Below are 17,222 nucleotides of genomic sequence, written 5' to 3'. Positions count from 1 at the left end.
TAGCCTTGTAATGGTCCATACCGTAAACGCAGAGGAGTATATTGTTGGAATATCCTTTAGAATCTCATTTAGGCTTGCATTCAACAATACTTTCTGAGGCCTTCACTCTGTGTTTGGCACTATTCTTGGTGCTAGAGATCCAGCTTCAAACCCTTCATAAAAGATGCCATTATTTGATGATCTGAACCAGGATTAAAGATGGCCTGCTGCTGCTGCTGCTAAGTCACTTCAGTTGTGTCCGACTCCGTGTGACCCTGTAGACGGCAGCCCACCAGGCTCCCCCGTCCCTGGGATTCTCCAGGCAAGAACAGTGGAGGGGGTTGCCATTTCCTCCTCCAATGCATGAAAGTGAAAAGTGAAAGGGAGGTCGCTCAGTTGTGTCCGACTCTTCGCGACCCCATGGACTGCAGCCTACTAGGTTCCTCCATCCATGGGAGTTTCCAGGCAAGAGTATTGGAGTGGGATGCCATTGCCTTCTCCAAAGATGGCCTAGTGGATACTATGTGTACAAAAAAAAGTAGAGTTTTTCACAAAAGAGTGGGGGAATAATGATCTTGGAAGTAAATACGGAGTGAGTATGATTTTGAGTTGTTTTCCCAACCCTGAGATAGCCCACATGTGGGAGAAAAAGGCAGAGGCTACGTGAGAGGACACGGGACAAGGTGTCCACAGGAGAGAATCAGGCTACTGACATAAGATGGATGGAATGTTCATTGTAGTGGATGAAGATGTAGTGTTATTTGTTCACCATAGAGATGTTTGGGTTGGAGGGGAGAAGAGACTTGGTGGTTGGGTCAGGAAGAAGGAATGATCAGAACAATGTGGGAGAGGTGACTTGTGAGGCCTGTAAATTGGCAGTGACCCGAATGATCAAAGTGTGAGACTTGGGAGATAAATCTGGCTGGAAATTTTCCTAAAGAATGAATCCCAGCCAAGTCCTGGGGGATGGTCGATTACTGCTTCTTTGAATATTTGATCTGTTTTTTTTTTTTTTTAAACTCGATGCCACATATTGTACATTTTACATCTTTGGGTGGGGAAAATTTTTGTTCTCCTGTTAATATTCTTGAGCTTTATTTTAGGGTGCAGTTAAGTCCCTCAGAAATGGCTAGATCCTTTTAGATCTTGCTTTTACATCGTGTTAGGTATGTCTGGGGTAGTGCTCAGTCTAGGGATAGTTCTTCACTGCTGAGCAACACCCTGTGTGAACCTAAAGGTCTTCCAATCTTGTATTGTGTGAGTACCAGACGTTTTATCTCGAATCCTTTTCTGCAGTCCCTTCCGTAGCCTTGGATAGTTTGCCCACATGTATACTCAGGTACTCAGCTGAATACTGAGGGGATGTTTGATTTCTGAGAGTCTCTTTCTCTGCATTTTCTCCTCTTCACCCTGTCCTTGATGTCCTTGAATTCTCAATGCCTTTTCCTCACCCGTTCGCAAAGTCCACCAGGCTCCACTGGGGTTTCCTGCTCTATTTTGTGTTCCATAGTGCTCAAGTTATTAGCTAGGGCAGTCATAGGGCTCCTCTTGTTTACTATCTCCTAGAGATCAGATTTTGCCTGATGTCTAGCGTCATGCAAACCATTGTTTAATATATTTTGTCTATTATTTGGTTGTTTCAGCGGAAGGATAAATTCAGTCTCAGTCTCTCCATCTTGCCTGGAAGTGGAAGGAATTGACCCTTTTAATAGTCCTTGGTGATTCTAATACACAATCAGATTGAGAATCACTGCTGTAAAAATTCGGCCAAAGTCTGAGTTAAGTGTACTTCCATGGAGATCCTCATGTAGAACAAGTACAGGTTAAGAATAACAAAGCAAATTACAATTGTGCAAATATATTATTATATATGAAGTCTTGACTTGTAATACTCCCTGGTAGATTGTGAAATCCCTCAGAGGAGTAGGTTCATGTCTTTCCTATATCTCCAGCATCTTTGCACATTAGAGATGCAGAAAATCTATGTTGATGACAAGCAAGAAGAAATGAAATATATCTTCTGTGTATCTAATTATCACCTTTCTTTTTTTCAGTTAAAGCTAACACATCTCAGAAATTTGTTGTCAATCCCATTCTTAAGTATATTTTGTAGCGGAAAACTATATTTTCCAATAGTGTCTATAAATCCTTAAGAATTAAGGACATTTCCTGACATTCAGTAATCTAAATTCCTCCTTCGTAGGATGACTGAGGTTCAATTTATTTTGCCCTGTCTTCAGGGGCCATAATAATTGCTCATCCTTATTCTTAGAATCATATGGTGCTAAACCTCTAAGGAATCTCAGGAGACGCCCTTAACTTTTCTCAAGTATCTCTCAAATGAAATCTGTTGTGAATCTCTTTTTACCGAGAGTGATAACCCAGTCAAGTATAACAATTACAGATTCTCTTGGCTACTCTTTCTTCCAACTAGCTAGACTTACTCATCTATAGAACAACATTTAGATAAGTTTTTTATCACTTATGTAAATCCATCCTTTCAGTTAACATTTGTTGATTTTCTGACATTAGCTAGGCTTTTATCATCTGTTAATCATTAATCTTATTCTTTTCAGAGTATTTGTAAATAAATTCTAGTTTTCTTTCTAATCCATTAAATACTTGAAGGTTGCCATAACTAAATGTATTATTATGGTGATTCTGATATTAATTACTTGGTCACATGATCTTCAAATAGGTTTATGTATAAATTTAAAAATTATAAACATCATGTTTCTATTTCGTTAACTGCCTAGGCCTATCAAAACTATGTTAAAAAGCATGGTGAAGAAAAATTACTTCCTGGACTTGACCTAAATCACAGACAACTGTTCTTCCTGAATTTTGCCCAGGTATTGTTATCTTTCTTGATTGATAGATATGAAAATCATTTTGAGTTATAATTTCATACTAAGTTAGATATTGCATACTGAGTTTTCTTGTTTTAATTGATTGTGGCAGAGCATTTGATTGACTGACTTTCATTGTGTGTAATAGTCTGTCAGACCGTATTAATGATAATTGTGTTTCTGGTTGCCTATTATTAAACATTATTTGAAGAGTAATTGGCTGTGGAATGCAGAACTTCTATTTAATTTCTGCAATAGGAAGTTTGCTTTTCTTCCAAACTGCCCAAACAAATAATCCTTGATGCAACCTGAGAATACTGCTTTCCTTTCTCCATTTCTGTCCCTAGGTGTGGTGTGGAACCTACAGGACGGAGTATGCTCTCAACTCCATTAAAACAGATGTGCACAGTCCAGGCAATTTCAGGTGTGTGGGTATCAATAGGGTCAAAGTGCTCCAATATTGGCTCCATTATTTCAGATTTGGAGGGTTGTTTTTGACTCTGATTCTGTACAATTTGGAAATCCAGTGCTTTTCTTTTTCCTTTCATTTTTTTCGTTTTGTTTTTTGAGGGTCTCAGAAAGAATTAACCAAACACGTCAAGATATATGTCATGTTTACCCAAGCATAGCCTTGACTGCTCTTATCTTCAGATTGTATATAACCTAGGCCCAGTTGTTAATGAATTCCAACAAAGATGTCACCTCGGAACAGTGGCTCTATTTAAAGCTAGCAGAGACATTTCTAAGGCTACAAAAGGCAAAGGCCTAGAACCAGTGAGTAGCTGTTCCAAAAAGATTTCCATTCAACACAGAGGAAAATTTTCTAGTAATTAAAAGGTCCCAACGTGGAGTAAAGTTGTTCCCAAAACTCCAGGAAAGAGTATGATGAAGCAGAGGTCAGAGAATAGCCTGGCAGGGATGCTGGAGGAAAATTCTACTCTGTGCAGAGTAGAAGGTTGAATTATAAGGTATCTAAAGTCCTTCCCAATTCAGAAAATCTAAGAGAACACCAGATTGAAAGAAGATCAACCAGCTATCATTTGAATGTTAAATTTAAGTCCCTGTGTGTCTGTTTTAGGGCCGAGTTCCTAATTCCTACCCCTTCCTCAGGTTCTAAACTCTTCCTCACTGATTTGCTGATCAGCAGCAGCACCTCTCAGGCATGAATGTATGAGAAACAAATTAAAATTTCTGTAGGCTTATTGGGAAACAGTTTGAGAACAAAAGGAAACTAATGGGCTAATTTTAAAAGCTTCTCCTAAAACAAACACAAACATACTACCCAGATCATTCATTCCTGAGAAAAATACACATTCAATTGTGAAATAATAAAAAAGCATATTTAAAATTAAAGAATTTACTCATCTTGGTGTAGCATCATCACCATTTAGTATTTGCCTTAACAGTTTTTTCAAATTCATTCATTCAACAATTGATTATTGTATGCCTATTATATGTATAGTGCAAACTAAATTTATCCTTGCTAAGATGTACAAATTAAGTTCTTTTTTAGATAAAAAAGTGAAGTGCTAGTCACGTAGTTACATCCAACTCTTTGCAACCCCACAGACTGCAGCCCGCCAGGCTCCTCTGTTCATAGAATTCTCCAGGCAAGAATACTGGAGTGAGAAGCCATTCTCTTCTCCAGGGGATCTTCCCAACCCAGGGATCGAACCCTGGTCTCTTGCATTGCAGGCAGATCCTGTACTGTCTGAGGCATGAGCAGCATAATCCCTGGACCAATTCTCATTATGGTTTTGTAATTTTTAGGTGTTTTTTTTTTTTTTTTAATTTTAAAAATTTTACTTCCAGTTTTATTAAGATATAATTAACATACACCACGGTATAAGTTTCAGATGTATAGCATAATGGTTCAAATTGCATACATCATGAAGTGATTACCATAACATTAATAACTTTATTGAACTATCGTCTCAAATATATACAAAATTAAACTAAAAAATTCTTTTTCCTTATGATGAGAACTCTTCCATCTTACACTCTTAACTGTCATGTGTAACATACAGCAGTGTTAATTTTATCTGTCATGTTGTGCATTGCATCCCTAGTATTTATTTCTTTTATAACCGGAAGTTTGTACCTTTCAACTACCTTCATCCAATTCCCCTCCCCCTGATAACCACAAATCTGATAGATTTTCCTCTGAGTGTGTTTCTTTATTTTATTTTTTAATATAAATTTATTTATTTTAATTGGAGGCTAATTACTTTATAATATTGTATTGGTTTTGCCATCCGTCAACATGAATCCGCCACAGGTGTACATGTGTTCCCCACTGAACCCCCCTACCACTTCCCTCCCCATCCCATCCCTCTGGGTCATCCCAGTGCACCAGCCCCAAGCATCCTGTATCATGCATTGAGTATAATTGACCTACAATACCATGTTAATTCCTGCTCCAAAACAGTGATTCAATAGCTTTAATTTTTTAAAGTTGTCTTTTTCCTTACTGAAGTCTTTAGAAGTTAAGGTCTAAAAATCTGGGGATAACAGAGTATTTATAAGCTCACACAAATGACCATAACTAATCTGTCAAAGCTCTGCCCTATAGAGCATCATGAACCAAAGCATATATCCATAAAATGCCCAGGTTAATTTAAGTAATTTTATCCAGTACTTTGTATGTACAGCATCCTCAAAGAACAAGGGGTAGCATATTAATATTTTGACAGCTAATGTTTATCTCTTGAGTATTACCATTTTTATTTTAACCAGTGGATTAAAATTTCTGTGTTTAAAATAAATTTTCCAACTTCCTGCCTTATTAACACAGCATCCTGAAGAAAACCTCAGCTTTCTTTTTTGATGATACAGATTTTTGTTATGAGTAATACTTATGGTTTCACTGTTTATTAGGTTAGAGACGGCCTCAGAGGCTGTAGCATGTGGAGTAATTCCTACACTATAGAGCCATTATGGTGATTTTATTTACTTTTCAGTTAAGGTTTTTTATTAGGATTTTTCTACCTGTTGTCTCTTCCCTAGTATTTTTTTTTTCTTATTATGAAATTGCCTGCCTTCAGCCATCCCATTTGTCCATTCCTATTGGCTCAAAAAACATATCCTACAGTTTATGGTAGAAAATGAATGCAAACCTTGAATTAAGAAAAGTGTTGAGTTCCATTCAGGGCTCTGCCATTTATGAGCTGTTTCTTAATCATCTGGGTCTCAATTTCTTGATATATAAAACGAGAAGTAAATTATAATAAGAGTTGCTTGGGGGGCTAATGTTAATGTATATGAAATCTCTATTACATGTATGTGCTTGAAAATTAGTGCCTGAATTACTTTTATGTGAGAGAAATGTGAACAGAATAAGAGTTCCTATGAATAAAGCATATGGATATTGCAGTCATTCCCTATTTAGCTGACAGTCAAGGGTTTTTTGGGTTTTTTTCTCTCATTTCTTATGTGTTCATAGTTCAAAATGTCAATAACTGATCACCAGTAAGTGATCATATAGGTAAACAAGGAATTTTTTTCCACTCCCAATTTTAAACTGAAAATAGTATTTTGTTATAAATATGTAAAATTATTTGTAACTTTTGTTTTCTTTGTTCTGGCCCAAAAGATGCCTCTTTGACTATTTTTCATTCATAATAAGAGAAGTATGTGTTGATTTTTTTATAAAAGAGTAAATGGAATGCCAACCTTTTTTCCAGGAAAATTATTATTTTCTCTGGAGGTAAAGGGATTTCCTCAGCAAAAGGTTGAGGTCATATTTAGTTTTGGAAACAGGCTGCTTCCTGGCTGTACAAAGTAAAATACATTTTTTTTAAAAGAACCTTAAAAACCAATAGACACTGAGTTGCTATTGAAAAACTGTGCATAGTGGTTTCTGTAGAAATATACCTGAAATGAAGGGAGAGTTTGTAACTTTATACTTAAATAACCACACTATCAAAAGTATAAGGCCAAGTATAGTTGGTTTAAGTTGAATCTATAGAAGCACATTGTGTGTGTGTGTGTGTGTGTGTGTGCACTCAGTTGCTTTGTCATGTTTGAGTTTTCGCAACCCCATGAAATGTAGCCCGCCAGAATCCGATGTCCGTGGGATTTTCCAGGCAAGAATACTGGACCCAGTTGCCATTTCATACGCAGGGATTGAATCTGCATCTCTTGCATTTAAGATGGATTCTTTACCACTGAGCCACCTGGGAAGCTCACACACAACACTAGGTTTAGGCTATAATTGTTTTATTCCTCCTAACTAAAGTCTTATGTACTTTAAACTTTAGTATTTAAAAACCTTTCCTCCTGATATTCTGGAAATTTAAATGACTTCATTTGGAAATCTAGTTTTTGTTAGCTCTCTACAGTCACTTCAGGGAATGGTTGCTATGATACTATTTATTATACAATCTATAAATGTGTTTCTAAGGTTATTCAGATATAATATTTCTGTATAAGATATAAAGGTCTGATCATTTTTAAAGTAAATCCAAATAGACAAAAATGATACCCATGTCTGCTTCCTAAATAGTACGGGTGCTAATCTAGATACTTAGATTGCTTGAGATCATCCACCAGTCAGAATAAAGTATATTTTACAGATCCTAGTAGTAGTAGTTCAGTCGCTCAGTGGTGTACAACTCTTTGCGACCCCATGGACTGCAGCACCCCAGGCCTCCTTGTCCATCACCAACTCCCGACTTTACCCAAACTCATGTCCATTGAGTCAGTGATGCCGTCCAACCATCTCATCTTCTGTCGTCCCCTTCTCCTACTGCCCACAATCTTTCCCAGCATCAAGGTCTTTACAAATGAGTCAGCTCTTTGCATCAGGTGGCCAAAGTATTGGAGTTTTAGCTTCAGCATCAGTCCTTCCAATGAACACCCAGGGCTGATCTCCTTCAGGATGGACTGGTTGGATCTCCTTGCAGTCCAAGGGACTCTCAAGACTCTCCTCCAACACCACAGTTCAAAAGCATCAATTCTTTTGTGCTCAGCTTTCTTCACAGTCCAACTCTTACATCCATACATGACCACTGGAACAACCATAGCCTTGACTAGACGGACCTTTGTTGGCAAAGTAATGTCTCTGCTTTTGAATATGCTATCTAAGTTGGTCATAACTTTCCTTCCAAGGAGTAAGCGTCTTTTAATTTCATGGCTGCAATCACCATCTGCAGTGATTTTGGAACCCCCTCCCCCAAAATAAAGTCTGACACTGTTTCCCCATCTATTTGCCATGAAGTGATGGGACCAGATGCCATGGTCTTAGTTTTCTGAATGTTGAGCTTTAAGCCAACTTTTTCACTCTCCTCTTTCACTTTGATCAAGAGGCTTTTGAGTTCCTCTTCACTTTCTGCCATAAGGGTGGTGTCATCTGCAAATCTGAGGTTATTGATATTTCTCCCGGCAATCTTGATTCCAGCTTGTGCTTCATTCAGCCTAGTGTTTCTCATGATGTACTCTGCATATAAGTTAAATAAGCAGGGTGACAATATACAGCCTTGATGTACTCCTTTTCCTATTTGGAACCAGTCTGTTGTTCCATGTCCAGTTCTAACTTGCTTCCTGACCTGCATATGGGTTTCTCAAGAGGCAGGTCAGGTGGTCTGGTATTCCATCTCTTTCAGAATTTTCCACAGTTTATTGTGATCCACACAGTCAAAGGCTTTGACATAGTCAATAAAGCAGAAATAGATGTTTTTCTGGAACTCTCTTGCTTTTTCAATGATCCAGCAGATGTTGGCAATTTGATCTCTGGTTCCTCTGCCTTCTCTAAAACCCACTTGAACATCTGGAATTTCATGATTGCTGAAGCCTGGCTTGGAGAATTTTGAGCATTACTTTGCTAGCGTGTGAGATGAGTGCAATTGTGTGGTAGTTTGTGCGTTCTTTGGCATTGCCTTTCTTTGGGATTGGAATGAAAACTGACCTTTTCCAGTTCCGTGGCCACTCCTGAGTTTTCCAAATTTGCTGGCATATTGAGTGCAACACTCACAGCATCATCTTCCAGGATTTGAAATAGCTCAACTGGAATTCCATCACCTCCACTAGCTTTGTTCATAGTGATGCTTCCTAAGGCCCAGTTGACTTCACATTCCAGGATGTCTGGCTCTAGGTCAGTGATCACACATTGTGATTATCTGGGTCGTGAAGATCTTTTTTGTACAGTTCTTCTGTGTATTCTTGCCACCTCTTCTTAATATCTTCTGCTTCTGTTAGGTCCATACCATTTCTGTACTTTATTGAGCCCATCTTTGCATGAAATGTTCCCTTGGTATCTCTGATTATCTTGAAGAGATCTCTAGTCTTTCCCATTCTATTTTTTCCCTCTATTTCTTTGCACTGATCACTGGGGAGGGCTTTCTTATCTCTCCTTGCTATTCTTTGGAACTCTGCATTCAAATGGGTACATTTTTCCTTTCCTCCCTTGCTTTTCACTTCTCTTCTTTTCACAGCTATTTGTAAGGCCTCCTCAGACAGCCATGTTGCTTTTTTGTGTAAGGCCTCCTCAGAAAGTCATGTGTTCTTTTTCTTGGATAGATTCTATACCACTATTAATGCTAGAAATGTTTAACACAGCTTGGAGCTTGGTGGGCTGCAGTTCATGAGGTCGCTAAGAGTTGGACACGACTGAGCAACTTCACTTTCACTTTTCACTCTCATGCATTGGAGAAGGAAATGGCAACCCACTCCAGTGTTCTTGCCTGGAGAATCCCAGGGACGGGAGAGCTTGGTGGGCTGTTGTCTATGGGGTCACACAGAGTCGGACACGACTGAAGCGACTTAGCAGCAGCAGCAATATCTAATATTTTTAAAAGAATATTCTTTCTAATGATTTATTTAGACATTTTAAAGTAATGTGGCTATTTTATTCCTTATTATTCTATGATTGGTCTTCCCTGGTGGCTCAACTGGTAAAGAATCCACCTGCAATGCAGGAGACCCCAGTTTTATTTCCTGGGTTGGGAAGATCCCCTGGAGAAGGGATAGGCTACCCACTCCAGTATTCTCGGGCTTCCCTGGTGGCTCAGATGGTAAAGAATCTGCCTGTAATGTGGGAGACCTGGGTTCGATCCCTGGGTGGGAAGATCCCCTGGAGAAGGGATAGGGTACCCACTCCGGTATTCTTGGGCTTCCCTGGTGGCTCAGATGGTAAAGAATCCGCCTGTAATGTGGGAGACCTGGGTTTGATCCCTGGGTTGGAAAGATTCCCTGGAGGAGGGCATGGCAACCCACTCCAGTATTCTTGCCTGGAGAATCTCCATGGACAGAGGAGCCTGGTGGGCTACAGTCCAAGGGGTCTCAAAGAGTCGGACACGACTGAGTGACTAAGCACAACACAGCACATTCTATGATTTAGCATGTCGAAGCTAAGCCCTCTTTGAAATACTGATGTTTCCTCCATTTACCTTAAATATTAGGATTCATTTCTGGTATTTTATACATGGTGTGGATATTAGTGGGCTTTGTAGAATTTCTTTTAGCACTTACTAATCTTTAGCCCATGCCTGCGAATCTATTCACACATTTATTTCTTGATGAATTTATAATGGAACACATGTGGACCAATGTGACCTTACCTTAAAAGAATCATGAATGTTAGTTAATGATAAATTTTAAACAGTTTATTCATGAATGAAGCTAATTAACCTTGTATCCCTGTTGTGTGTTTTAAACAAGTAACAAAAGATTTTCAGAGAACTCATAAATTGTTAAAAGCTCCTTCAGTAATTTAAAAAACAGTTAATTTCAAGCAGGAGTAGTCAGATTTGTGGTAGATAAAGTTCATTCTTGATTACATGATGTTCAACTGCACATCTCTTAGATATTTTCAGTACAAGTGATTATTTGCCAAGGTAATAAGCAGTAGGAATATGATAAGATAGCAGTAATATATGTTTTATATAATAAACTAAAAGTTTCAAGAAAATTACTTTAGGAAATAATAAAAGATGTTATTGTCTCCTCTTATTATAAACACAAATATATATAGTTTTCATATAGCATTTAAAAATTATGAAATATGATCCTATTCTTAGAGAAGAAATTTATATTTATCAATAATATATCTACTTTTTGAAATAGATTATTTATGTCATCCATCCAAAGAGTTGATGTTATAAACACACAAGCACTAATTAGAGTCCTAGGAAAGTAAGTGAAGCCCTGGTACACTGTTGACCTAATTTTTCAGAATCAGATTATCTAAACTGGAGTTTTTGGATGGAAAGAAAGGAATTGGAATGGAAATGGAGGGCTGAGTGTTCCTTACTTTGAGTGTCATTGCATGGCCAACTCCCAGTGGTGTTTTGTGGGCTTTCTTGTTTTGAGGTATATTCTTTTAAATGTCTTTAATATTTTTAAGAGAAACGTAGAATTAAGTCTTGGGTTTGGACATTTTTACTGAAGTACTTATCCCCATGTGGTGATGTCTAAGATAATGATCCCTTGAAAAAATATTAATAAAGTAAGAGCAAAGAGATCAGCTCTTCCAGCCAGTGATGCTCAAATGGTCATGACCCCATCCATCAGGGAGCTTGCTCCTCAGAGGAATAGTCAGACCACCAGCATACTGTCCCTCAGCGAGCACTTAGGGTTTCTAATAAAGGAAGAGAATCAGATTAAATGAACCAAAGCCCTTCTCAACTCCAAGTCTATGAGCCTACAACCTTAAAGACTAAGTACACCTATAAATCCCTGATGTCTGAAATCTTCCTATTGTTATATGTATGATCACTTTGACCAGGTATCGAGTAAATCTGTTCATGAGCTTTCAAGTGTAAGAAATTACACCATGGACATTATTATTATCATTAATCAAATTAACTCAAAGTCTAAGCTCCCACACTAAGCCAGGAGGTGAGAAATTCAGTTTCAGTCATTTTCAGTGTAGTCCTTCTTGGGGTCATACAGGAATCCAAAGGCATCTGATGAGCCTAGAAATCAAGAAATTACCTCCTTTTCTGGTCTGCCATGGGTACTGGCATCCTTGCAGTCCTCTCGTCCTATCTGAAGTCAAGTGGCTCCTTTTCCTTCCGTTGGTCATGGTCAAGCTAGGCAGCAACCACTGCTCTTGACGTTCAGCCTCACTGACAGCCATGTACCATCCTATCAGGGGTCCTCTCTGGACCCTGCTCAGAGGCAGACACATCCTTGCCTTTATTGGGCCCCTCTTCAGGCTTGAGGAGACCTCCCTCTTCAGCCAGTGAACAGATAGATTCTTCTGCTCTACCCCTCTCCCCTATTCCACTTTATGCTGGGAAGATTCCTTTTGATCTTTAATAGTGCTCTGAGCGCATGCATGAGAGATCACTCAGTCGTGTCCGACTCTTTGCAGCCCCATGGGCTGTAGCCCACCAGGTTCCTCTGTCCATGGGATTCTCCAGGCAAGAATACTGGAGTGGGTTGCCATGCCTTCCTACAGGGGATCTTCCCAACCCAGAGATCAAACCCGTGTCTTCTGCATCTCCTGAATTGCAGGCAGGTTCCTTACTGTCTAAGCCACCAGGGTAGCCCCAAGATTGCTCTGCTGCTGCTGCTGCTGCTGCTGCTGCTAAGTCCCTTCAGTTGTGTCAGACTCTGTGCGACCCCATTGACGGCAGCCCACGAGGCACCCCCGTCCCTGGGATTCTCGAAGCAAGAATACTGGAGTGGGTTGCCATTTCCTTTTCCAATGCATTAAAGTGAAAAGTGAAAGTGAAGTCGCTCAGTCGTGTCCGACTCTTCGCGACCCCATGGACTGCAGCCCACCAGGCTCTTCTGTCCATGGGATTTTCCAGGCAAGAGTACTGGAGTGGGGTGCCATTGCCTTCCCCAAAGATCGCTCTAGGAATCCTCAAAAACATACAACCAAAAAAATTTACATCCTCCTTGAATGGGAAATTTGAGAAATAACTAATGTGGTGATGGGTTACACATTAGGAAGTAGGACTTTTACAAATTCTATGTGGAATGAAATAGAGGAAGGAAATGCTTTCTTTCCCTCCTGTTGGTTCATTATAACAAATATACCAAAAACACTGAGCTTTGTTTTTCTTCATAATGTCCTGTTACTCTCTATATGTAATCACCATGACCAGGTGATGGACTCATTCGTTATTTCTGGAGTTCTGCAATAAACAAGGACTGTGCTAAGCTGTGGTGGAGCAGCAGGGAGCAAAGTATATTCCATATGTTGTCCTCATAGAGATTACAGTGTCGAGAGTATGTCAGGAAGGAAAGAAGGAGAAAAAAATCATCACGTTTCATGATAAGTGCTGTGATGGGGCTGGTACAGGTGAGAGGGGCTCACATGGACAGTATTCCAAGAAGGCCTCTAAGATGATGTGTTGAAGCAGGGGCTGAGGAGTTAGCCACATAGTCAATGGGGAGTTAGCCACATAGTCATTGGGGAGTAACTTTGTAGGGAGTGGGGTTGGCAGGCACAACAATGCCAGACAAGGGCAAGAGCTTAGCCAGTTTGCATAATGGAAGGTGGATCCATGTAGTTTGAGCCTAATGAGGAATAGGGGAAACAGATCATGAGGAGGCTGGAAGGTAGGCTGGAGCCATCAGGACACTGGAGATGATGGACAGGAGTTTGGATTTTCTTCAAGTCTCTAGAAGGTTATAAGTAAAAGAATTACTGATTTAAATACTTTTAAACTTTTTATTGGGGTATAGTTGATTTACAATGTTGTATTATTTTCTGCTGTATAGCAAAGTGAACCTGTCATACATATATCCCGTCTTTTTAGGATTTCCTTCCCTTTTAGGTCACCACATTCAGTATTAAGCATTAAGTAGAGCTCCCTGTGTTACGCAGTAGGTTCTCATCAGTCATGTGCTTTATACATAGTAGTGTATGTATGTCAGTCCTAGTCTCCCAATTCACTTGACCCCTCCTTTTCCTGCTTGGTGTCCATAGGTTTGTTCTCTACATCTGTGTCCCTATTTCTGCTTTGCAGAGAGATTCATCTGTCCCATTTTTCTAGATTCCACATATATACATTAATTTACAATATTTGTTTTTTCTCTTTCTGACTTACAACATCACTCTCACTGCTGTGTGGAAAATGGGTTGGAGGAGGAGAGAAATGTTGGGATGTATACAGTTCAAAAAAGGAAATGGCAACCCACTCCAATATTCATGCCTGGGAAATCTCATGGACAGAGGAGCCTGATGGGCTACAATCCACAGGTCTCAAAGAGTTGGACACAACTTAGTAACTAAACAACAGTCATGAAGTTCATATATCTGCCATGTAGGGAGATCTCAGCAAGTTAGAACATGTTCATAGTCTTCTGACGACTCCAGTTTGCTTGCCTCTTGACCCCATGCCCCCAACCCAAGGTGGCTGAGTTGGGATGGTCCCAGTGGAAAGAGAAGGGAAGGAGCTGGTTCATGGTTGATGGGAAAACATCACCTCTCCATCACTGTACTGACCAGTGTCCTTCAAGTACTGCTTGGTGCCAATAGTGGGTTGGACAGTGTTGGTTTTGCCCACTGGGGTTCAGAGATAAGAGGAAATTGGCATTTTTCCAACCTTTCCCAGGTTCTCAGGTTAAATCCAGTTTCTGATAATCTATGGGGTTCTTTGAGAGGGAAAGGGAAATAATTATTATTTTTCCTATTAAATCAACAGATACCTATTTAAAATCTATCATAAAGTTACACTGTGATACCTTTCAAGATATATTCAGTTCAGTTCAGTCACTCAGTTGTGTCCAACTCTGTGACCCCATGGACTGCAGCATGCCAGGCCTCCCTGTCCATCACCAACTCCTGGAGTTTACTCAAACTCATGTCCATTGAGTCAGTGATGCCATCCAACCATCTCATCCTCTGTCGTCCCCTTCCCCTCCTGCCTTCAATCTTGCCCAACATCATGGTGTTTTCCAGTGAGTCAGTTCTTCACGTGAGGTGGCCAAAGTATTGGAGCTTCACCTTCAGCATCAGTCCTTCCAATGAACACTCAGGACTGATCTCCTTTAGGATGGACTGGTTGGATCTCCTTCCAGTCCAAGGGACTCTCAAGAGTCTTCTCCAACACCACAGTTCCAAAGCATCAATTCTTTGGCAATGAGCTTTCTTTATGGTCCAACTCTCATATCCATACACAACTACTGGAAAAACCATAGCCTTAACTAGGTGGGCCTTTGTTGACAAAGAAATGTCTCTGCTTTTTAAGAAATCATAATTTTATTCTTTGACCAAATTCTTCTTAAAATAACTGCACTTCCAAACTTGAATTATTCATTTATCCTACCAAAATATAGAGAGTATTTATAAATTAACTCCCCAAACCAAGCTTAAAATGCAGGTAATATTATTATATGCATTTTACAGAAAAGGAAACTGAGGCACAGACACGCTAAATAAAAACAGCTCATAACTGGGATTCAGAGCATGTGGTCTGTCTTCAAAATCTGTGCACTTAACCCCTGTAGTTTGCTATCTCTCTATTTAAAACATTCTGTTAATGAAAAGGAGTGGGCTACCAGTTTTTTTGTTTTATTTTGTTTTAGTTTCCTTTTAAACTTAAAGTTCCAAACTCACTCAATTGATCTACATAAATTCTGTAGAGCTCTTACATGGCATGGACATGAGTATCAAATGCTGATGGTGATTTTTGTTTGTTTCCCAGGATTATTGGGACTTTGCAGAACTCTCCTCAGTTTTCAGAAGCCTTCCATTGTCGCAAGAATTCATACATGAATCCAGAAAAGAAATGCCGGGTTTGGTAATCTTCAGAAGAAGTGGTGCAGCCCTTGGCTAAGCTTGCCCAAATCACAGAAATGGGGAACTCTATCCGAGAGAGAAGGGGTCAGAGAGGTCACTGATTACATGGAGGTGGTTCACAGGGGTGAGAACATGGCAATAAAAATGAAGTTTGGTTTTCTGGAAAAGGTGTGGAGGGAGGAAGGGTCTACTGTCTATCAAATCACTCATTCTCAGTGTCTAAATCATGCTTAATCTCTAGACAGAATATTACCATTCATTTCAGTTTCCCATATGATCTGCCAGTTTGATGTTGTCTCTTGATGTGGACTGGAATTTCTAATGAAACGGAGAAAGAAAAGGTAGAATAATTCACTTGGCCCCAAAAGTACAGCAGTAGCATAAGAGTTAAAAACATGAAGCCTGTGTACCTATTTTTACCTTTATTTGCAACATTTACACTCCTTCAGAACTCTTCCAAAGAAATCTTATACATATTGGGGCCTTGGGACTCAACATAGTTTTAATCTAATTTTACCAGTTATCAGTTATTCATTCTGAGAGTATTCTAAGCACTCTTAGGGCTAAAATGAATGTCTAAAACTGTTTTTTGTTGTACCTATTTCCACTGATAATGAGATTCTTGAGGCTCCCTGCAATTTTCTAAGCAGTTTCTTGTTCTCTCTCAAAACTTGGTCTTTTTAAGAGATTTGTAGTAATGTATAAATAATAATTTTTATATTTAATTATTAACTACATTTATGACTAAATAATTGTTATTATAAGTAACCATTGAATATTGAAGCTTCAGATCAAGATAAATAGTTAATGAACCAACAAGGTCTGTAAAGTGATGTACAGATAAAGATTTGAGACTTTTTAAACTTATAAATCATATTGATGAAAAGCTTTAAGCACAAACTTTGGGTTAAAAACTGCCCCTGGACAGTTGGCTAGAGGTACATAAGAGTTGTGGTTTAAAGATAACATAAAAGTTGTAGTTTATAAGCAGGATTTTCAATGTGAAATCTTCTCTGAGGGTGGCTATGATAAAAGGGCACAACTGCATTTATGTAGCTCTGCATCTCCTGTCTTTTCAAATTTGTCATGATGGAAATATTTTGATAATAAATTGAAATTGTGAACCCATTATTCACTAAGCTTATTGTACCAGCCGTCCAGCTTTGGAAGCGCATTTCTGAATAGAAATAAGAGGCTTCTGCATATCCAGTGGGCTTGTTTCTAAAATTCTGACTCACCTAGAGTTCTGGAAGCAGGGATCTAGTCCCTGAGAGCAGTTCAGTTCTTGAAGCTTTTTTGTTCTCTTTTCCTGTCACTGTTAGCTAGTTCAGTTCATTACTTGAGTAATATTTTACAGAAGGGGTCCAAAATCCTTATTTTTCCTAGTGAAACATGAAAATGGAATATCCAAAATACAAGTGTTGGTTTTCCTACCTCTTGAAAAATGCCTGTTTACATTTTTTAATGGTATTGAAATACATATACCAAAATTTCATAAAGCATAAGCATACAACTCAGTGAACTTTCTTCAGCTGAGCACGTCCTATAGCCTAGGACTCTGAGAAACTCAACATTACCAGTGCCTGAGAAGCCCCTCCTCCCAACTGTCAACTGGATCTTTTTATCTCTAGAAATAGAAGACTACCAGATAGACCAAAGTCAGAATACCAACGCCTCCCCACCCTGACACATGTGGA

At 39.1% G+C, this 17,222-nt stretch overlaps 1 protein-coding gene across 4 annotated transcripts in view; it reads left to right on the top strand.

Moving 5' to 3' along the window:
* MME (membrane metalloendopeptidase) overlaps positions 1-16,654 on the top strand; it is a 116,112-nt gene extending 99,458 nt beyond the window's left edge. For all 4 annotated transcript variants that reach the window (XM_070374443.1, XM_005896718.3, XM_070374433.1 and 1 more), the window contains exons 21-23: positions 2,736-2,831; positions 3,176-3,252; positions 15,431-16,654. In XM_070374443.1, coding sequence (XP_070230544.1) covers positions 2,736-2,831; positions 3,176-3,252; positions 15,431-15,530 — 273 coding nt within the window. In that variant the 3' untranslated portion in view covers positions 15,531-16,654. The remainder of the gene's footprint in view (positions 1-2,735; positions 2,832-3,175; positions 3,253-15,430) is intronic.
* The last annotated feature ends 568 nt before the right edge of the window (positions 16,655-17,222 follow it).

Source organism: Bos mutus, chromosome 1 (assembly GCF_027580195.1).
Source record: "Bos mutus isolate GX-2022 chromosome 1, NWIPB_WYAK_1.1, whole genome shotgun sequence".
Lineage (NCBI taxonomy): Eukaryota > Metazoa > Chordata > Mammalia > Artiodactyla > Bovidae > Bos > Bos mutus.
This window is presented reverse-complemented; position numbering and strand designations above follow the sequence as displayed.